At 35.1% G+C, this 24,026-nt stretch overlaps 2 protein-coding genes across 4 annotated transcripts in view; one reads left to right on the top strand and one right to left on the bottom strand.

Moving 5' to 3' along the window:
• PSMD1 (proteasome 26S subunit, non-ATPase 1) overlaps positions 1–24,026 on the bottom strand; it is a 91,742-nt gene that overhangs the window by 36,898 nt on the left and 30,818 nt on the right. The window lies entirely within an intron of this gene.
• Positions 3,052–22,464, top strand: HTR2B (5-hydroxytryptamine receptor 2B). 3 transcript variants are annotated; one of them, XM_059393700.1, is made up of 5 exons: positions 3,052–3,140; positions 4,343–4,754; positions 4,908–4,967; positions 13,900–14,100; positions 19,179–22,464. In XM_059393700.1, the coding sequence occupies exons 2-5, from the start codon at positions 4,532–4,534 to the stop codon at positions 20,072–20,074; spliced, it is 1,380 nt and encodes a 459-aa protein (XP_059249683.1). In that variant the 5' UTR covers positions 3,052–3,140; positions 4,343–4,531; the 3' UTR covers positions 20,075–22,464. The 3 variants fall into 3 exon arrangements, with proteins under 3 accessions (XP_059249683.1, XP_059249682.1, XP_059249685.1); XM_059393699.1 differs by having other exon boundaries at positions 4,343–4,967; XM_059393702.1 differs by having other exon boundaries at positions 3,068–3,140; positions 4,721–4,967.

Below are 24,026 nucleotides of genomic sequence, written 5' to 3'. Positions count from 1 at the left end.
GCAATCTCATTGGCCACCTGTGTGTGGCCAGGCTCAACCACATGGCCTTTGCTCTATAAAAGTTAGTCTGTGAGGCTGGGAGGGGTCGCCCTCTCTGTAAAGAGGTGGCCCCGACCATTCGGTTTGATTCTCCATGCTTGGCACGAAATAAAGCTTTGCTTGACCTTTGCTTTGTATCAGTATCGCTCCTTTGATCACGGACCCATTAATGGGGGACCTAACAAATCCATGAGATAAATTTACACAAGGGAAGAAAATGTTTATCCTGTTCATCGCCACGAGCAAATGAACTCAATGAATAGTTCACAAATAAATGAATACGTACTGGACACAATCCCTATATTGCCAAAAATTCCTTAATGGTTAGTGTTTGAGAATTATGACTGAGAGGTAAAAAAATGTTCTTGGCTGGTATTTGTCTTAGACCTATAAATTAGACTGCCCTTTTAAGTCAAAGACAGACTATGTTCAATAAATTAAAAAGGCATCAGGACAAAAGTCATCATTTTGGATAAAATGTAGGAATTAAGTTTTCTGGTTATGGTCAGATTAGAGCCTGAGTCTGAACTTTAAGGAATTTTAGTAAGAATTTATCTGGAGTTCTTGGTAAATGAGATATTTTACACAAATAAAGTTTCCAGATACTTGAAATTCAATTCCACTATTAAGAATCATACTTTTATATATTTATCATTTTGGATGGTAATCTTTTAAAAAATGCATTTCTTGTATTCCCACCATCCAAAACAGAACCGAATAAAAATTATTTAATCTTTTCTTTAATATGTGGAAGTCATCCCTCTGGTATCAATTATTATACCACATAAAGTTGTGACAGCCTGGGTTGCAGGAGAGCTACAAGCCTCTACACGGAGTCGACCTACATGCCTATACTTCTTACTTTCTGTTTCTTCTGTGGACTCTATTTGCTTTTACCAAAGTGCTTGTCCACCTGTTAATTTGTCAGTCTACTCTGGAGTAAACAGGGAAACGTGTTTGTTAAAACCATCTCAAAGTGGACTTATCACAAACATTCTTTTGTACTATTTAGATTTACCACCATGTGCAAATGGTACTTTTATTAAAGAGGGGAGAGAGACATGTTTCTGTGAATGAGTGTGAAGAGATTTTGAGTGGGGACTTTTAGGCTGCCTTCCATCTAATGTACATGAGCTTTTAGAGCACAGTTCAGTTATTTGCCAACTGAAAGATTGGTCTACTCTTTCATCTATTTCTTTATTATTATTTTGCTTCCTGATTCTCAGCTACGCTTCTAAATTTTTTAAAATTATTAACATATAATAAATTATTTGTTTCAGGGGTACAGTTCTGTGATTCATCAGTCGTACACAATACATAGTGCTCACCAAAATGCATTCCCACCCCAATGTCCATATCCCAGCCAGAGTGAAAAGTTGCCAAATAAGTAGTTTTAACTAGCTGTGTTCCTTAGCCATTAAACTAATTAAAAACAAAAAACAAAAAACAAAAGAAAACAAACAAAAAAAACCCCAATAATAACCCAACCACCAATTTTAACTACTTAGAATTAAGATTCTTAAAAAAATAAGTGAGGAGACCTGAGTGGCTCCGTTGGTTAAGCATCTGCCTTTGGCCCAGGTCATGATCTTGGGGTCCTGGAACTGAGCCCCACATTGGGCTCCTTGTTCAGCAGGGAGCCTGCTTCTCCCTCTCCCTTTGCCCTTTCCCCTTCTCGTGCTCACTTGCTCCCTCTCTCAAATAAATAAATAAAATCTTTAAAAAAAATAAAAAGTGAATGTGGGTAAGAGGGTTAGTACTGGCAAAGTTTATAATAGTAATAATGGTCAGCATTTTTATAAAATAGTCGAATATTTTAAAAAATTTTATCTATAAAAACAAATCATATATTCATTGAATATACTGGTACAACTTTAAATCTGGCATTATTTGTTTTACAGACTCTTATCTGCCTGCACAAGTACAGCTGCTAAATTGTGATTCACAACAAAGCAATATTTCAGCATATTTCAATATTCCTGAATAGAAGCCTGGCACATTAAAATCCATTTGATTGCTCTTGAGTATTGTTTTCATTCAAAATTTAAAGCAAATTATTTTTTCTAAAATACTGAAAAAATACCTGAATTTTGAGTTAAAAAAAGCAGCAAATACTGAATACAATCTGAAGTGCTCAACAGAACTGAAATGAACCAAATATTTTGCAATAACTTTCACACAAGAATAAAAATCTGAAACAGAAAAAGGGCACAACTGTTATTGCTGACCTAGAATTAAGTACTTTAAAAATGAGTGATCTATGATGATCTTTTAAAAAGGAAACTTAGAATGCTCAAGTTCTAATGCTAAGCTACTCTTACCGTCTAGAAAAAACTTAAGCATAGCTGTTAAAGTTTTTATGCCAATTTTCTGAAATAAGGCAGAAATATATTTTTATTATATACTGTATACTTTCCCCAAAATACCTGAGAAAAAATACAAAAACCTGCCAATGAACCAACCCCCCAATCCAGAGGCCATCTGTTTAAAAACGAGCAATCAAAGTTCCTACTAAAACCTATGCATACATGTTGAATTCAGATCTTTCTGTGTTCTTCTATATAAGGCTGCAACCAGAGAGAATTAACTGTGTTCCACAGCCAACACATAAAAGCTGAATAGAATCTTGTTCAGAAATTAGAACTCTGGAAATCCCTACAAGGTTCACAGGGCACACTCTTTACAGAATGAAAGCTCTAGAATCTCTAGACTGTATCTTAATTTTTCTCAAAAAAGAAAAACAGCTCAGTGTTAATCCAAAACAAAACTATGTTAAGCAAAAATGACAGAGTTTATTTCAGTCTCTCAAATACCAAAGAGAGCTCTTAAGAATACAATATGAATAGGGTCATGAACTGGTTCAACATACTTAACTGGTAGTTTTATGAATTACAATGAATGCTGCTGCTTTCTAAAAATGAATGTATCAAAGAGGAAATAACTTCCTTGGCATGCCTGTAGCTCTACAACACATTTGTTTCATTGCTTTTAAGCGTCTGTGTGGGAGGCTCTGAATAAGTCAATGAGAGGACTTCAGTCAGAGAAGCACGCAGATCTACTGAGCAGATCAGATGACATGCTCAGGAAATTAACAAGAAGAGGTAAGTATTTTACAAATAAATAGATAAATAAATAAATACGTATTTTACAAATAATTATAATTAATCTATAGATTTTTTTCCCTTTCTTCAGAAAAACTGCTACTGTATCTTTCATTTCTATTCAGTGGCTTAAAAACCAAAATGAAAATTTTACCAATGTTACAGGAGAGATATTTTATATAGGATTTACAGATTTTATTTACTTGAGAGGGAAAGAGACAGAGAGTACAAGTGGAGAAGCGTGCTGCATGCTGAGCAGGAGACCCTGACGTAGGGCTCAATCCCGGGACCCTGGGATCATGACCTAAACCAAAGGCAGCCGCTTAACTGGCTGACCCATGCAGGCACCCCTGGATTTACAGATTTTATGAATTAATGGTTTAACCTTCCTCTTAGCTTATCCTCCTTCCCAAGGAAACTGGGGAGGTTATAGAAAAAAATGACTACTTAAGACAAAAAAAGAGCTGTTTCAAATTTGGCATAAAGTGATAAATTTGGAAAATACTTGTGGCAGCAATAGGCTTTCTCTGAAAGATGATTTTATTAAAAACAATTATTTGGATCCTATTAATACCTATTTTTTTTCCTTCTCTCAAACTAAAGAAGTTTTAAAATGTTGCATAAAAATGGCTATTTCATCAGTATTAAGATAAACCTGACCAGATAAAACCCAATTACAAATAAGGATTCCTAGCTGGTAAATCATTCATATGGACTTAGGTGGGCTTGAAGAATTTCTAGGTGGGTAACCATTGTGTACCAAAAAGTTCTATTCAGAACTACGTAGTGCTTTAATGTTTCTTTCTTCTGTACATATTCTAAGGTAAAGGTAAAAAGACATTCAAGGGTCAGGAAACATCTAGCCTTTTTTTTTTTTTTTTAATATCCACTGAAAAAATTAATGCATCTCCTGTTTCGTGACCTGAGGCATATCAGGAACACGACTGTGGAAATAAGTTGCATTGTCACAAATGCACAAGGGACCTATTGAGATGGGAAGGGCTACTAAGTTCAAGAATTATTTCTGTTTTTTTGAAAATAACAAACTAATGCAATCTACGTATTTTAAATCTAGAGGGAACTCTTTGAACTCATTGGCATTCAAATTCAAACATGAGTCTAGTTCTACAGCAGAGAGAGAGAGAGAGAGAAAGAGAGGAGAGAGAAGACAGAGAAAGTAATAAACAGTCTTTCTTTCACAGCTATCAGTTTCTTTCACTAAGCCTTCTGAAATCTGAGCCTCTGCAGAAGACTAAACCCTGGGGCCTTACCTACAGAAACGGACAGAAGCTTGTATGCTCTCATTTTCAAGAACCCAAAAATTTTTTTAAAGGAAGAAGTCAACTTTGGCTTTGAGTGTTTGGCCTGGGTACAATGCCTTTAAAAAGCAGATGACCAGCTTAGCTACCGACCATGCAGACCATTGTCCGGAATTGGATCACATCACACGAAAACATCACATCACACAAAAACAGCGAATGGGCTTCTCTTACAGAATATCAGAACAGAGCAGAATTCCTGAGCACATTTTGCAGAGCTCCTTTCATCACTTAATCTTTGCTAACTGGTCTGAATTACAGACAGAATCGATACCAGAGGAAATGAAACAGACTGGTGAGCAACAGGGAAATAAACCGCGCTGGGCAGCTCTTCTGATACTCCTGGTGATAATACCCACCATTGGTGGGAACATCCTTGTTATTCTGGCTGTTTCACTGGAGAAAAAGCTGCAGTATGCTACTAATTATTTTCTAATGTCCCTGGCAGTGGCTGATTTGCTGGTTGGATTGTTTGTGATGCCGATTGCCCTCTTGACAATAATGTTTGGTAAGTATTTCACTTTGCTCCTGGCATCAAACCACAGAACTATGATATACTATCAGAGAAATGGGTACTCCAATCTTTAAAGATGGACTTGGACCATTTAAAGATAACAGTAGGTAAACAGTCCCTCATTTCCATCATCTTCTACTGTTGATAATGAGTTTTAAAGAGCAAAAAATAATTTCTTAGAAACTATTCTACTCTTTCCCCAGCCATCTAATAAAAGTCCAATAACCATTTAATCATTTAAAAAATCATCTAAGTTTAGCAAGATTCACAGATTCTGCATTCATCGACTAAAAATTACAGTGAAGAACAGACCTAAACTTTAACTTTCCCATTATCAATACTTTTTTTCCCTTGACCAAGCAACCGCAAGGACACTTGTGACAGCTGGTTATGTGCTGGGTTAGTGAGTAATAATAAAATCTTCGAATCACTTAATTCCAATTTGAATCACTAAACACCAATTTAAAATTGGAATTGTTCTAAAAGTTCTTGTTTATTTTTTTTATCGTTTGTGTATTTTAGCCTTAAACATAATTCTTTAACACATGTGTCATGTTAAGAAAATATTATGTTTAATTGCTAAAGGAAATGGTCTGGCTCACAGTGTCCTAAGAAATGATTAATCTGTTTAACTTTTATGATTTCTAATGATCCATGTCCTTGATACACATAAGAAAAATCTGATTCAAAATAAAATTAAATATTAAAAATTTATTAAAAATGAAATATTAAAACAAGTGACCAAAACCTGAGTTATTACAATAATAACTTGATATTAAAATATTAGTTTGTTATAAGAAAAGAGATAATATTAAAATGAAAGTTTTTACTTAGGTGTATCATCTCTAGTTACAGAATTTGGGTAAATACAAATAATTCTGCTGACAAATTATTAGGGCTTCTGAGAATCAGTATAAAGAAAATACTTAACTTATTCAGTGTTTTGCATAAATTGATATTAGACTCATTGACTGCTTAAAAAAATGATTATTTGTAGCAGATAGGGCTTCTGGAAATTATGTTTATATGGTGAGGATAAAAATATTTCAGGTTATAGAAGTAAAGTTTATTTAACTAGAATATGTGTTAGAAGGAGACTAAAAACTCCAATTAAAAAAATCCTCCAATTTAAACTATTGTATTTAGGTTTAAATGCTACATTTTTAAGTAATTATAGAAAGATACCTAAATTAAGTGTTTGATCCCCCAAATGAGATGGTAACAGGCTAAACTTTCCATTCTAAATTAACATCTAACCGAGGCTTTAAATTCAATAGCAGGGCAAGAAGTAATAACTAAGGTTCTACAGCTTTAATGAACTCTCTAATCATTAATAATATTCAACTATCCCTTCTTTTATACATTTGTAATTTTTTGAATATTTTAGTACAACATGTAACCATGGGAAGTAATTAAGAAATTTTACTCTAAAGGAGAACCTAAAGGATCTTGATTCTGAAAAAAGTTTGAAAGAAATAAATGAGGATAATGTAGAAACATTTATGTATATTTGGTAAATACTGTTGATGCCTGATTCAAGGCTCTTATCTCCAAACACAAATACTAATTAATCTGTAAAATCACACTCTTTATGTTTTTGCTAGTCATACAGAAAATGTTACAATTCTCATCTTATACTATCATAATATTTAATTGATATATTATTTTGATTAAATGAGACTGAATGAGTTACAGAGAGCTGAATTTTAACTCTAAAGTTCATATCACACATCCACTATTTGCAAATTACTGTGGTAGATACTCAAATTATCAGCTAAATAGTTAAAGAATCTTAAAAAGCTAAGTTTCATAGTATTAAAGTGATTAGATAAAAGAGAAAAACAGATAAAAGAGATAATTCCGTGTAGTCCACAGAAAAATTCCTACAGTCCACAGCTGTAGGTATCTGCAGCTGACGACTGAGCTTATATTTAAATTTTTGGGGCCCAAGATATTCTTGGCAATAAATGGTAGCAGAAAACCCAACATATTTTAACATAAAATATATGGAATGTCTTCCTATTTATGTCCTAAATAACTATGATATGTTTTAACTACATTTCATTCTTTCAAATGCTTGTTAATTTTTAAAAAATAAAATAAAATCTTCTGTGGTCCACACACTTCGACTATCAGTAATGAAGCAACACTGGGGGATTAGATTTTTAAAAACTAACCTGGGAACTTAAACACTACTTAAAAATTATTGCTTTAAATTCATTATTAAAAACATTATTCCATTTCTAAGAGAAAGTATATGAGAAAATGCATGCTCTGCACTCCAAAAAACTTCAAAAGGATGCATTCATAAACTGGAAACTGCACATTCTATAAATTGGAACTTGACTTCAAACACTAAGATTTTTATAGCCCTTCACATGTTAACAAATACAAAGACTTCCTAAATTAATGCAGTTATAAGAATTTTTGATAACATTAAAGGGGGGAATAGATTTTGTGTATTTTTCTCTCATTGTAGGAATCATCTTCTGAACTTCAGAAGTCTGTACAAACAAAAGTGTCCCTGATTCTGTAAACATAAAACATTAACTACCACTGAGTAGTATGAGTGCTTTTAATTATCTCAGGGAAATTAAATGAAGTAACAAAAGAAACTTTACATTAGTTAATGTTCTAATAAAATTAAGTTTTGAAGAAAGGAGAGCAGTGAAACTTAAAAAACTGACTCTTATGCTGAGGAGTATGTTATTCAACCAATGATTTACATAATATTTGATTATATAATATTGTTTGCTTTTTTTTTTTAAACAGAATTTCTATTTTAGCAAGATTGTGATGACTGGCCTAACATGGTCTCTCAAATGAACTGTGATACCTATCTCAATCTTTCTGCCACTTCTTCCACTCTGGAAGCACTAGACTTAACCTTTGCTTTGTAGGTCTAGTTTTGACTGTCTTGTGTATAATTCCCCAAATCCACGATCATAAGTCTTAAAAATGCCTACTTAGAAGGAATTTAGAAATACCTCAATAGGATGTAAAGGAAAATAGAACATCATATGCCAATATAAAAAAGATAGGATGCTCACACTTTATGAACTTCTCTGAACTTTCTCTCATTAAATAAATGATTAAAAATGTAAAGGAGAAAATACAGTGTTTGGTCATTCATTGGTCATTACTGGTTTATTTATAACTTAAGTTTTAATCCATGTCTCACAATTAAAGTTGAAACAGTATCTATGCTATAATTGCAAGAGGCTGTAGAAAATAAAATGGTTGCAAGATAGGGATCTGAAGCAAGAGATCCCAGGCACTGAATCCTGAAATAGTCAACTAAGGCCCAGCACATTATAGGCACCAGTAACTGGCAAGTATCAGCAGAATATGTGAAGAGTTTATATACCTTAAATACGTGATTTAGTTTAGATGTGAATCTGACCAGAGAGGTGAAACAGATATACAGCAGTAAAAGAAAAAGAAAATCAGATATTTATGTGGTGAAATGCTGCTCTACCCAATCTTAAATGAGGAACCAAAGCAATTAAAGGCACTTCTTTTTGGAAAGTGGAAATTTAGGGTGCCTGGGTAGCTCAGTCATTCAGAGTCTGCCTTTAGCTCAGGTTCCCCGTGTTGGGCTTGGGCTCCCTGCTTGGCGGGAAGACTGCTTCTCCCACTCCCACTCCCCCTGCTTGTATTCCCTCTCACACGGTCTCTCTGTTAAATAAAGAAAATCTTAAAAAACAAAAAACAAACAAAAAAGGAAAGTGGAAATATAAAAAACCAAGAAAAGAATTTTTTTTTTTTTAAAGATTTTTTATTTGTTTATTTGACAGACAGAGATCACAAGTAGACAGAGAGGCAGGCAGAGAGAGAGAGAGAGAGAAGCAGGCTCCCTGCTGAGCAGAGAGCCCAATGCGGGACTTGATCCCAGGACCCTGAGATCATGACTTGAGCTGAAGGCAGTGGCTCAACCCACTGAGCCACCCAGGCACCCCCAAGAAAAGAAATTTTTTAAGTATTAAATCACTTGAAATGCTAAAAACACTATCATATTAGACATCTAATCCCAGAGTTATTTTATATATTCATATGTAGTGGGAAAATGACAACAGAAGCTTCATAATAAAAACTGAAGCACTGATCTATGTCCTTCTTTCCTGAAAGATAATAGAAACGTAAGCATTTCTGAGAATAAAAAAATGGGTACTTTGAAAACCCCATGTCCTTTCTGGCTATGAGGCTATTTAGGGTCTGTCCTACTCCAATAAACTCATGAACTATTTACCTTGGTAAACTCTATAGGCACAGTCCCCTTGGGACAGCTTCAAAAATACAGTCATTTAAAATTCTCAGAAGGCAAATATCTTATGTCTCAGATTTATAGGTTAATTTTAATTATTTTTCTGAATTAATCATATAACTCAGCTTTCCAAACTAAAAGCCTGCCGAAAAGAGTAAGCGGGTTTCAGATCAAATGAGTGCATCTCACCAAGAAATGTGGAGTTTCTGGTTAAAAACACTCAGGTTTCTACAGCCATTAAAAAGAAAGCTAAATAAATAAATAAATAGCCAAGCATTCAATGTATATAGGTTATTTATGTTTGCTATTTATATATATATACACACACACACATATAAATATAGAGAGTACAAGGCATACTTTCATGAAAATTTAAAGTTAAACACATTCTCATACCTTTAAAAAAATAAAAGCTTTAAGTTCAGTTGGCTACATGCACTCTTGCTACAGCAGACAGGAGGACAAACATATTGGTTTTACGGTGATGATATGACTTAACATTTACTTCTTAGTAGGAGTGTTTTAATGGGTAGGCTAGTTTCTGTCAAACAGTAATAGTAATAGGAACTAACATTTATAGAGTGCTTTCTTATGCCAGACATTGTTCTAAACACTTTACATGTATTACTGCATTTAATCTTCAAAGCAATCCTATAAAATTGGTATCATCATCATTATCACCATTTTCTAAGAGAGGACAGAATAATAATAAATAAATGGCAGAGATATGATTTGAACCCCAGAGAATGGACTCCAGAATTCACAGTCTTAACTCATTCTTTTACACTGCTTTCTCAAATGAAATGAGAAATTATGCAACCGTAATGGTCATATTTGACAAACAGCCAACATTAACATCTGAAATAACTTTACCTAACAAGTCAGACATAGAGTTTTCTCTGGGGACAAAGCAGACAATATATTTTTTTTCAGACAATTTTTTTTAAAGTTATATTTCATATTAAATGATACAGAATACTTGGGTCTTAAATAATACTTGTATGAATCTTTGAGATGATCACCAGATCTCTTTTCTGAGGAAGATATGAGACCTGGGCCCATGTCTATGAAGTTGTTGCCCCTTGTATGGAGACAAACAGAAACTGATGTAATTGAACAGCAATTCTACCACCCCTTATGTATGGTGGTATTTGAAGCATGCAAGTCTTCATTTTAAGCAACAAACTTTGTGCTATTAATATTTTTAGATAAATAATGAACTACATGTAATCCACAACTCAGCAAGATTGTTATGCTCCTATAATTACTGACCTGTAATTATTTCAGGCATCCACAGAAGTGCCATTATTCAAACTTTACTGAAATTAAATTCCTCTTTAAGACTAATTTGGGAGCAGGTGAGGGAAGAGGTAGGTTTTTTAAAGAAAGTTTGTGCACATATTGTGAAACAACAAATACTATACAATTTAAAAGTTTTCCTTCTTCTGCCTTAGCTTTTATGAAAAAGACAAGTTCAGAGCCCCAGAATAGCAGTAATTAATTTAGTTCAAGTACCTGATAACTTATTTCCCTTATATTGACTCTTATATATGTTTTTCTTTCTGTATAAATCTATAACTGGCCCATTTGAAATAGTATAGTAAGTTCTTATGGAAGTAAGCTGGACATAATACATTATAACAAATAAATGAAATTATAAGTCCTTAAAACAAATTAAAACCCTAGTAAAAATAACAAAGTTTTGGAGTAGTTAATCTACCCCACACCAAAGTAAGAAACTTTTCTGACCCTGAGCCTATCAAATTAATACTAAATGAAAAGATAATTTTAGAAATTAAAGTATCTGGACTAGGGAAAATCCCTTTATAACCCAAGAATGTCTAGAACTGTTTTTAATTTGTATAAATTCTTAGATTACCCAAATCTGTTTTAGGCAGACAAGATTTTTTCTTTATATAAAAGATTTTTCTTTATATAAAAGATTTCTACTAATTTAATGCTGTCATATTACTTTTATGTTCATTTCATAAAAAGCCTATTGACTAGTACCTTCATGAAACTTTCAATTATAAAGATTAATAATAAAGATCCATCTCTCTTAATCCTAAACCTGTATCACAGTCTCCCTAAAGAAAATTCCCTATCATGCTTCAGTATTTCTACTATTAGTAATCAGTACTGACAAAAATAATAAAATTCTAGCAAACTGCATTAAATATCTGCTTCATGCACCAAAATTAGAGTTTATTTTATTTTTTTAAGATTTTATTTATTTATTTGACAGACAGAGATCACAAGTAGGCAGAGAGGCAGACAGGGAGAGAGGAGGAATCAGGCTCCCTGCCGAACAGAGTCCAATGTGGGGCTTGATCCCAGGACCCTGAGCCGAAGACAGAGGCTTTAACCCACTGAGCCACCCAGGCGCCCCAAGATTTTATTTATTTGAGAGAGAGGAAATAGCGAGATAGAGCATGAATTGGGGTGTGTGTGTGAAGGGGTGGGGAGAGGGAGAAGCAGGCTCCCTGCTGAGCAGGGAGCCCAAAAGAGGCTTCAAGCTCATGACCTGAGAAGAAGCAGTCCCTTAACCGACTGAGCCACCCAGACACCCCTGAAAATTTGGAGTTTATAAAATAACTTCATTCTGTTGGAAACTGAGCCTAACAAGGCTTCATTGGAGCACTAAAGAGCTTTCTTTTAGTCCACAATTAGAGTCAAATTGTCTATTTTCCAAAGACTTGTACTTTTTACATGGCTTCCTGCTCATGGCTACTAGGTTTATGACTAGAATTTCCCAGATCTTAATTTAAAAACATAACCCATAATTAGAAAAGCTAAATAGGCAAGTTTAAAACTATGATCAGTATCTCTTGTTATAGTTCTATATTTGAGTATTTTTCTATTTTCTACTCAGTTCTAAATGTAGAACGTCAGGACAGTTTAGAATGTAACATCATTTCAAGTAGTTTCCACTGCACAACTCTTTCAATCATAGATTATTTTCACTCTACCTGAACTGTTAGTTTAGTTAAACTGAGGTCCGTTGCAGCCTTTTAGTGTCCAAAGTCCTTTTCTACTTATTAACAGAAAATCTGAATACTACGACTAAGAGGGAGAAAAATCTAACTGATTAAGTTTCTCTCTAAAGACAGATTTCTCTGCCACACTTGATTTATTTTGAGAGGTCTCCTATAAATTTCTTCCTATGATGCATTCTGAGCACCTATCCTACAACAGTGAATAAATGTTGGTGCATCTTTTAAGACCCAAGATAATATAATGTTCCCCAGAGTCTTCTAAAACACTGCTTTTAAAACATTAATTTGTACGCTTTTGAAAAAAAATACTCCAATCTATCTCAAAACTCTTTCCCTAAATGATAGTCTTTCACTTATTTATTTATTTCTGGTGTGGGATGTTAACATCTCTCTACCCTCAAGGTTCTTAAATTTAAACAGTTTACAACTGAAGAGTTTCTTGGTGCTCTGAAATCCTAAAATGGTATCTCGGTCTTCCTTCAATTATCCCAATTATCTGTCAAGGTCAGATAATCATGCAAAAACTAGGAAAAGTAGTTTATATTTTTTAGTGGACATACAACAATTAAACTATAAAAAGGATTTAGATACTCTCATATATATACGACATTTGTTCTGCACAGAAGTAATTTGCTTTTATTGCAAGGTCTAAAATGTGTGTGTGTGTGTGTGTGTGTGTTAGAAATGTGGTTCTAAATGAAATATTCTAGGGAAAACCCTAAAGTAAATTCTAGGTGTTTTGGAATTGCAAATATATATATACTAGGTGTATGTACATATGTGTTATAGATACTTGCCTAAGTAAATTTATTGGAAAACTACATAGGATATTCAGTACCATATCCAAAACTGAATTTTTTCCAAGTTATTATTTCTCAAATGCTTAAGACTGTATGAGGCATAGAATAAATTTTTTTAATAAGACTTTGTTACATAAATTAAGTACTATGTTTATCCTGACACTTTCTTTTTAAACCATAACTCCCCAGTGCCTGTAGTGAATGATGAAATATGGAAGGATAACAATCCATTTTTCTTCAGAATAATCTGAAGTCATTCCTTTTGCAAACTTTATTTAAGAACTACTTCTGTCAAAAAGAAAACTCCTATCATTTCACTTAATTATTTCACCAAATGAGAATTTGCTATAAACAAAGATCACGCTGCTAGTTATTGCTAGAAACGAGTCAAATAGTACGCTTTACTGAGATTCCCATTCTAATACTCTTATTTGCCACATTGTATTGCTTCCTCTATATGGTAAAATATTCTTTTTATACAAAAGCAGCTTAAAAATTAATTTTATTTGACTAGCAAGGTTAAGTTGCAGTTGAAACACTGTGGAAATTTTTAAAAGATCACAAAAAGAACAGACAAAAGAGCAACTACGGTCAAATGAATGCTAAAAATGCTAAACTACTGATTTTGAAAAAGGGTGTTGTGATTACTATACAAAACAGAAACTGTATTTAAAAGGGACCATTTACAGAAATTTATTTATTATTACTGAATCCATTATCTAAAGTTATACATCTTGTGGAGGTTAACTCATAAAATTTCAAATAAGTAACAAAAAGTTTAAAAATATGTATCACTTTAAAAAGAAACTGTAAATTGAAGATTGCCATTCAAGAGAATATGCTTTTGTTTTGTTTTTTTTTTTCAGAGGCTATGTGGCCCCTCCCACTTGTTCTATGCCCTGCCTGGTTATTTCTTGATGTTCTTTTTTCTACTGCATCCATCATGCATCTCTGTGCCATTTCCGTGGATCGTTATATAGCCATCAAAAAGCCAATCCAGGCCAATCAATATAACTCACGAGCCACAGCACTCATCAAGATTACAGTGGTATGGCTAATTTCAATAGGTATGTGGGGAATGTCAGGGTGTGGGGTGGTATAAATAAACAGCTTTTGGTTTCTTTTGGGTTAGAAATATACCAGGCCAGGTAGGCTGTGAAACTTAGCATAAGAGGTCAAGGCAGACTACTGATATACTGATACACCAACACAAGCTCTTTATGCCATGTCATCATATAAAATCACACTATCAACAACATGTGTGAAAAAGCAAAAAGTTCATGTCCTCAGAAAGAATCATCTTTACAAAGGTTACTGAGATATCTTCCTGCTTTGATTTTGACATGCAGGAAGACTAAGTCTGAAAACAGGTTTTGTTTTTGTCAACAGATCATTAAGGTCTAGGGAGCACGCAGAATCTCGAAATTAGTATTAAAGTAACAAAAAAATAAAATGCATCTTCAGTCACACTTAAGAAGATAAACAGGAAAAGAGAAACAAGAAAAAAAAACCAAATACTTTGTATGCACATACTAAAGACCATAAATTCATCTTGGAAGCCAGTATGTATGTGTATAGAATAAAGGCAGTAAGTATCTACATCAGTGTTCTGGATATATGATTAATCGGATGTTTTAAGAGAGATGCTAGCGATATTCAGAAATGATTTACATAAGAAAATAGTATTTCTTCTAAACTGCCTTATGCCCTTGTGCCCATCTTTAATGCTCAAAGATAGCTTCTATGAGAGAGTATCCTAGCATGAAGTACAGCAGAAATAATTCAGACCTCTTATAAGTTAGTATCAGAAAAGATTCACAACAATTACTATGATGATCATCAATAGTCTGACTAGCAGATTCACTTCTTCCTAGAAAATAAAAAATCAAAGAGCAAAAAAATCAAGAGAGATCTGGAATGCTAAAGGAAAACCATAAAAAAGACATGGTCTTTCTCTAATCAAAGTAAGAATACTGGGCAAAAAAACCAAGATAATGAAAGTGACCTTTATGTTCCTGAAACAATAGCAGGGCCAAACCTCTTTTGAAAAGTTTGGAGGTAAAAGTCCAGAAGAAAGTGTTATTACTCTGGCTTGTGAAGATATCAGGGCCAAGGAAAAGTCTATTCAGAACGACAGGTTTGTAAGCAGAGAGATAGGCTAGTTTTGGGGACAGATGCTGATTGACAGAGCAGAAAAGGCCCCCAAAAGAAGCCAGAGAAAGGGCATGGGAGATAATGGGTAACAGTCACCAAAATTTAAAGTGGAAAGGAGGGAAACAGTAGCTCATGCCAGAAGTCCCAATCTTTTTGGTAAACTCACTGCAGTAAGGGAGAGATGGGGGAGACAGTGTGAGGTATGTGTGTGTTGGGTTAAGGTGGAGGAAACAGGGCAAAGGCAGGGAGAAAACAAGAGAAATGATCCTTAAGAAGAATTAAAACATTTGAAACCATGAAATATGACCAAGCCAATAAATAGCCTACTGTTAGAAGTGATACCCAATTAAAGCTGGTTCGCATGAATCCATAAGCAGATCAAATCTCTGTTGCATACCTGTGACATACTAGATATCAAGAATACAAAGATAAATTAAAAAGAGCCTCTATATTCAAGGAAGGCAGATAATAAACAAATTAGACTAAACAAATTAGACTAATACAAAGTATTAAGTAGGCAGGTAGAAAAGAATAAAAAGAAGACTCCAGATTTACAGTTTTGGAAGGGATCTTATAAATTCACTTTTTCCTTTTATAGATGAGAAAAGAAACCTAGAGGTTTTATTTTTTAAAAAGATTTTATTTATTTATTTGAGAGAGAGAGAGAGCGTTAACAAGCAGGAGTGGAGGAGCAGAGGGAAAGGGAGAAAGAGGCTCCCTGCCCTGATATGGGCCTCAACCCCAGCACCTAGGATCATGACCTGGGCTGAAAGGCAGATGCTTACCGATTTGAGCCACCTAGGTGCCCCAAAATGTAGAGGCTTTAGATAGTTGGCTTAAAGACTGTTAACAGCTTTTCAGCACCAATGCCACAATCAATGCTGTGTTCATTTCATCACCCTTTGTTTGTAGGACCAATGACAATTTAGTAACTTTGTAGAAGAAAAAGCAGATGATTGGGTTAGTTCGGTTTTTAAATTCTGCAAAATGCTGAAAAGAGCTCGCTTTCTTCTGGACTTAGTTATCCTCAGTAAGACCTGGCAAAAAGTAAGGTATGAAAGAGTAAGGGGATAAGGGTATAAAAAGTACCAGCAAAAACTTATGTTATTGGCCACCGATCTGGTTGAAAAGGTAATGTGAGCCTTGAAGGAGGTTAACAGAATATGAAAATAGAGAAGGATGAATGGACTAGAGGTCAACATAACTATAAAACGAAGTCCCACAGTAGCAGGGCAAGAAAGGGAAACTTCACACAAAGTTCTTGGTTTTAGATATAAGACTGCTTTAAGAGGGTTTGTGGATGCCTTCAGGAGTGCAAATAATAATAATGAGGGTTGATACACCAGAAACTAATATAATACTGTATGTTAACCACACTGGAAATAAAATTTTTAAAATAGTAAAAGATATCAGAATGGAGTTCAACAGACACAAAATGAAGATGTCAGAAGGGTCATCAATAAGGTCAAGTCATGGAAGGTAACAGCAATGGAGTGGTGGAGAGGAAGGCTTTAGCAAGGTGCTGAATCTACTGAGGAAGATGGGCAGAGGTCCTGGAGGTTGGTAGATGACCTGCATGGAGAACAGAGTATTGTAAGCAGATTATCAATAGACTTCAAAAGGGAACGGTTTTGGGGAGAAAAGTGGAAAAATCACTTAGAATTACCAGGGTACAGCAGGGGTCAGCCAACTTTTCCTGTAAACGGCAAGAAAGTAAATATTTTGGGCTTGCGGGCTCTAACAGTTTCTGTCACAACTACTCAACTCCGCAGCAGGAGAGTAAAAGCTATCACAGGCGATTTGTTAACAAATAGGGATGACGGTGTTCCAATAAAATTTTATTTACAAAAACAGGATGCAGGCCAGATTCAGTCCTCAAGCTGTAATGTGCTGACTTCTAGTGTAGAAAAGTAAGTATAAAGAATCCACTTTCTGGTGGGAGAGTTGAGGAAAAGTAGAAAAAGCAGTAGTCTCCCTGTTAGAAAGTATTTGAGGAAAATATTTTCATCAATGGCTCTTCAGTTACCATAAAAAGGCTGTGTACATGATGAAGTACTTTCAAATTCATAAAAAACAAAACAAAACACAAGGATTCTAGAGATTTCTAAAGATACAGTTAATTCAAACTTCTTTTTAAGAATCTGCTGTTTCAAAGGGAAAGGATTCAGGATAACACTTGTGTACTTGTCTAATAAGTTACTTCATGTGGCAATATCATATTTAAATACCCACTCCATGGTATTTAAAACATTAGAAAATTAGCATGAGATATATTTCTTTCATATATGTTAGAGGAACTCTCAACCTGAAAATAAATTTCATTTGGAATGTCTTCTTTGCAGAAATGTCTGTTCATGTCTTCTGTCCATTTCTTGATTGGCTTATTTGTTCTGTGGGTGTTGAATTTGATAAGTTCTATCTATGAATTTGATAAGCTGAATTTGATAAGGCTTTTGAATACTACACCTTTATCTGATATGTCATTTGCAAATATCTTCTCCCTTTCTGTTGGACATCCAAGTAAATGTGCCCAACATCATTCAGCATCAGGGAAATACAAATCAAAAACATAGTGAGATACCCCCTTACAGCAGTCAGAATGGCTAAAATTTACAATTCAGGAAATGACAGATGTTGACAAGGATGTGGAAAAACACCTATGCTGTTGGGAATGCAAGCTGGTGCAGCCACTCTGGAAAACAGCGTGGAGGTTCCTGAAAAAGTTGAAAATCGAGCTACCCTATGACCCAGCAACTGCACTACTGGGTATTTATCCTAAAGATACAAATGTATTGATCGGAAGGGGTACATGCCCCCCAATGTTTACAGCAACAATGTCCACAATAGCCAAACTATGGAAAGAGTCTAGATGTCCATCAACAGATGAATGGATAAAGAAGATGTGGTATATATATATATACAATGGAATACTATGTAGCCATCAAAAAACCAAAAATCTTGCCATTTGCAATGACGTAGATGGAACTAGAGGCTATGATGTTAAGCAAAATAAGTCAATCAGTGAAAGACAATTACCATATGATCTCTTTGATATGAGGAAATTGAGAGGCAGGGTGGGGGGTTATGGGGGGAAGGGAGGGAAAAAAATGAAACAAGATGGGACTGGGGAGGGAGACAAACCATATGAGACTTTTTTCTCCCCCCATATGAGACTCAATCTCAGGAAACAAACTGAGGGTTGCTAGGCGGTAGGGGGGAGATAGGATGGCTGGGTTACGAACACTGGGGAGGGTATGTGCTTTGGTGAGTGTTGTGAATTGTGTAAGACTGATGATTTACGGACTTGTACCCCTGAAGCAAATAACACTTTATAAGTAATTAAAAATAAAAAAAAAGGAAAGTAAATTTCATGATTCATATGATCTCAAATATTTAAGTAGCATTAAAAAAACAAAAACAAAAACAATGAACTCCACTTAGTTTTCCCTAAGTCGTCAGAGGAAAAGATTAAGACATTCATAAATTACAAATAATGAAAATGTCTATTAAATCAAACTGTGTAGCCTCAAAGACAATAGTCATCTATCTAGAATTAAGATACTGCATGAATGTATTCTGAAGTCTCTTTAAATCAACTACATTGGATATAAAGATAAAGCAAATTCTCTTCTGAACTACTTTTTCTTAACCTGGGGATAGATCAATAAACACAAACAGATTATGAGAAATGGAGAATAAATGACATTCTCTTCTATTTTGTAGACATACTACAGCTTTAGGGAAGCTTAAATTATAAACTTGAAATCACTAATCAATCTCTGTTTAAAAACACCGGGTTTGCTTACTTGGGTCTATTTGTTAAATCTTCCTTTAATTAAATGCTTTGACAGATTCTGCACTGTGTGTACTAGGAATGAAAATTGACTAACCATTAACCACATAAAGTCACTAAGATAAACTCTAAAAGGACCTAATCTAAGAGTCAAAGGTCATAAAATTAACTCAATTTATCTTGTTCCCTCTTCCTTAGGCATTGCCATTCCAGTACCCATCAGAGGGATAGAAATTGATGCAGGTAATCCAAGCAACATCACCTGTGTGCTGACAAAGGATCGTTTTGGCAACTTCATGCTCTTTGGCTCACTGGCTGCCTTCTTCACACCTCTGGCAATCATGATTGTCACCTACTTTCTCACTATCCAAGCTTTACAGAAGAAAGCTTATTTGGTCAAAAACAAGCAACCTCAACGCCTAACATGGTTGGCTGTGTCTACAGTCTTCCAAAGTTCCAAAGAAACACCTTGCTCATCACCTGAAAAGGTGGCAATGCTGGACAGTTCCCACAAAGGCAAAACTCTGCCCAACTCAAGTGGTAAGATACGAAGGCGAAGAATGTCCACAGTTGGAAAAAAGTCTGTGCAGAACATTTCCAATGAACAGAGAGCCTCTAAGGTTCTAGGGATTGTTTTTTTTCTCTTTTTGCTTATGTGGTGCCCCTTTTTTATTACAAATATAACTTTAGTTTTATGTGATTCCTGCAACCAGACTACTCTCAAAATGCTCCTAGAGGTATTTGTGTGGATAGGCTATGTTTCTTCAGGGGTGAATCCTTTGGTCTACACCCTCTTCAATAAGACATTTCGGAACGCGTTTGGCCGATACATCAGCTGCAATTACCGGGCCATGAAATCAGTAAAAACTGTCAGAAAATGTTCCAGCAATACCTACTTCCGAAATCCAAGGGCAGAGAACTCCAAGTTTTTCATGAAACATGGAATGAGAAATGGGATTAATCCTGCCATGTTCCAGAGCCCAATGAGGCTCCGCAGTTCAAACACTCAGGTTTCCTCAATCATTCTATTAGATACACTTCTCCTCACAGAACATGAGGGTGACAAAACTGAAGAGCAAGTCAGTTATGTATAGAAGGAATGTCAGTTTTCATCTAATTAATATAACAATGAATTAGGTGATGAAGATGATATAAATGTACCAAGAATTATAAAAGAAGAACTTGATGTCATGTATCAAATCACCTCTTTAAAATAAGAGGTATCTATAAAGATGTACAATTTTCTTTATTTGGACAAAACTACTCCATGAAAAAAATTATTCTGTATAGCTGAAAGCAAAAACAATCCAGCAGTCTGGCTAAATGTTAAGGTATTCAAATGAAATAAAATTAAGTAAATCAGTAAGTTTCAGTCTTAAAAATAAACAATGTCATTGTAAGAATTTGTTTAGTTCCTAACTGTATGAAAGCTGTGCTAAGAATGAAATAAGACAAAAAAGCATTAACCTCTTCAAAGCCTTAAAAACACAAGGCGTAACACAGAACAACAATGAGAGGAACAGAAGACTAAAAATAAGTGCACAGAATGATCGGAGGTAAGCTAAGATTGTCACTGCAGTCTGGCTCAGTTAAAGGCAGTCACGATATTGCTTTGATCTAGAAACTTGTGACGGAAGGGGTAGGGAAGGACGGTTGTTGGGTATCACACAAAGTAATAGGATCTCGGAACTAGAGCTGTTTGTTAAATGTCTGATACCAGGTACATCTACTCACCAGAAGTGGGTCTAACTTAGAGAACGAGAGGATGCAAATGAAATCACTCCAGCATACCTAAAATTCATTTTGTTCCTTGGAGAACAAGTACAAACTGGAAACACAGGATCTTGATCCAGGAACCTAAACTTTAATGACCCCATTAATGACCCCAACACTTGGCTAAACTTCTGGCACATTTTTTATTCACCCTTTCCTAATTTCACTGTGCACTGCTAGATCTGGGAATAAATCCAAACTGTGTCACCAGCTAACTGACTAAATTTATGGAAGATTCTTAATTTCTCTGGGCCTCAGTTTTCTCAGCTACACGGGGTTCTTATGAAATGAGTACAGGCGGGCAGTCTGTATTGGTAGCCAATTCTAGTTACATCTGATATTTTATTGTCACACTATTGCCATAAATGGTGAACAAAATTAGTCTGAAGGGTTCTGCAGTGAAGACAACCCACATCTTAGCTTTTCCTTTTCAGGCTGACCCATTCTTATGTCTCAGCCTATTGTTCTAGGGCTGTCCCTCTCCAGGTTAAGTTTAAGAAAATTACTTCAAGAAATGTGTTGGCTATGGAGAAACTCAGCATAAGTGAACCAGGTATATAGTCTCCAAACGGCAGAATCCTTTCCTAGAACATACTTAGAACATAGACCTTATGGGCTCTGTATCATCTGCCAGAAAGAGTATACCTTACAAATTTAATCCCGAAATCTCAAAGCTTTAGGCACAGAATTCCCCCCAGCAGTCTAAGATTTTTCAGCAGCATGTTCTAGATTCATTTCACCGTGGCAAAAATGTTTTTTTTTTAACTTAATTCTCAATATTTCTCTTATATATTATTAACAAATGACACAAAATTTTCAGTAGAAAGAAACACTGAAAATACTGTACTCCCTGGACTACCTGAGAGTAAAGAAGATAACAGACATGAGAACTGTTAGTTTCCCACAAGACAATTTCATCTAAGTTGAAGTACAAATACATGTTTACCCACATGTTTTCAGTATTCACGTCCAATAAGTAGACTTAAAAAGAAGATTTAAAAAGTCATGGTTCAACAGACATTTCTGCAAAGAAGACATCCAAGTGGCCAACAGACACATGAAAAAGTGCTCAACATCACTTAGCATCAGGGAAATACAAATCAAAATCATAGTGAGATATCCGCTTCACACCAGTCAGAATGGCTAAAATTTGCAAGTCAGGAAATGACAGATGCTGACAAGGATTCAGAGAAAGGGGAACCCTCCTACACTATTGGTGGGAATGCAAGCTGGTGCAGCCACTCTAGAAAACAGTATGGAGGTTCCTCAAAGTTGAAAATAGAGCTACCCTATGACCAGCAATCACACTACTGAGTATTTACCCTAAAGATACAAATGTAGTGATCCGAAGGGGCACATGCACCCCAATGTTTATAGCAGCAATGCCCACAATAGCCAAACTGTGCAAAGAGCCTAGATGTCCATCAACAGATGAATGGATAAAGAAGATGTGGTACACATATACCACGGAATACTATGCAGCCATCCAAAAACCCGAAATCTTGTCATTTACGACATAAATGGAACTGGAGGGTATGATGCTGAGCGAAATAAGTCAATCAGAGAAAGACAATTATCATATGATCTCTCTGATATGAGGAATTTGAAAAGCAGGCCAGGGGGGTTCGGCAGGGGAGGAAAAAAAAATGAAACGAGATGGGACTGGGGAGGGAGACAAACCGTAAGAGACTCTTAATCTCAAGAAACAAAATGAAGATTGCTGGGGGGTAGGGAGGGAGAGAGAGGGTGGCTGCATTACGGACACTGGGGAGGGTATGTGATTTGGTGAGTGCTGTAAATTGTGTAAGGCTGATGATTCACAGACCTATACCCCTGAGGCAAATAATATATGTTAATAAAAATATATTATGGTTCAAGAAGGTCAAATGTCTGCAGTTATTTTAAAAGTAATATGTATGGGGCACCTGGGTGGCTCAGTTGGTTAAAGCCTCTGCCTTCGGCTCAGGTCATGATCCCAGGGTCCTGGGATCGAGCCCGAGCAGAGAGCCCGCTCCTCCTCTCTCTGTGCCTGGCTCTCTGCCTACTTGTGAGCTCTGTCTGTCAACTAAATAAATAAAATCTTAAAAAAAAAAAAAAAAAAGTAATATGTAACATCTAAAAGGGAAGAAATGGTAAAATGGAGCACATTCTAAAAAAGTAAATGACAGTGCATCAGAGAACATTTACTGTTCTTAAGAGATAGGACAGAAACTTTACAAATATTAAAGGTAATGAGAAAATTTGAGAATAAAAATGTTCTATGAGAGTTGCTTAGGAAAACAGTATTCTGATGGAAAGGCATGTTGTAGAAAGCATTGGTCTATAATGACATCTGTTTTGAATTTCAGTTGTACCATTTAGTCCTATGACAATGAGAAATTTTATTAACTATTTTGGAATTCAATTTCCTTCTTCTTCTTCTTCTTTTTTTTTTTTTTCAATTTCCTTCTTTTTTTTTTTTAATTTCCTTCTTTTTTAAAAAAAATATTTCTAAGCGTCTTCCACCTTTAAAAATTCTCAGTCGCAGGAAACAGCACTAATCTAAAATTTTGAGAATTTGGTTTCAATTGCAATTCCTAAGTTGATTACATTTAATTTTTTTCATCTAGAAATCTATAACTTTCAGACAAAATCATCCCTAAAGTCCAGTTTCTTCTACTTATAAAGAGTCATATTATGAAAAACAGAACTCAGAATGGTCCCTTAGAAATAGCAAGCATATAAACCACTCATTAGCTGGATCTCACTAGTCTAGGTAGTAAAAAAAAAAAAAAATCTAAACAAAGCCTTTAGATTTTTAAGCAGCTCATGGGAGACATCTGCTGCCAAAACTGGGAATTCAGCATAAGTGTGAGCTACAGGAAACGCAAAAGCAGAATTGAATGTTAATTGGAGAACAAAGCGCTGTCAGGTTAAAAAGGGAAGAAAAAGTTTAAAAAAAACTCAGCTTCCTCTGTAGCAGAATATATACATCATGCCACTGATATATAGGATATGAAATATAAAATCACCAAGAGGAATTAGTAACTGGCAATATAGAAGCAAAACAAAGGAAGAGACCATCATGAGTAGGACTGTTTACACAAACCAACAGTTACTAAAGGTACCCCTAGAGAAATATACTTTCCAGATCAAGATTATCTAGTTCTCTGGTAAGAATTAAAACAAAAAACCCTCTCTGGATAGCGATAAAACTCCACACCCCCGCCAACAGCACTCCCATCCTTGGATCTAAACTCCAGAGCAAAATCAGTGAAAGACTAGGGTCACAGT

The sequence above is a fragment of the Mustela nigripes genome, chromosome 3 (genome assembly GCF_022355385.1).
Source record: "Mustela nigripes isolate SB6536 chromosome 3, MUSNIG.SB6536, whole genome shotgun sequence".
NCBI lineage: Eukaryota > Metazoa > Chordata > Mammalia > Carnivora > Mustelidae > Mustela > Mustela nigripes.
Note: the sequence above shows the minus strand (reverse complement) of the source record. Positions and strands in the feature narration are given on the sequence as shown.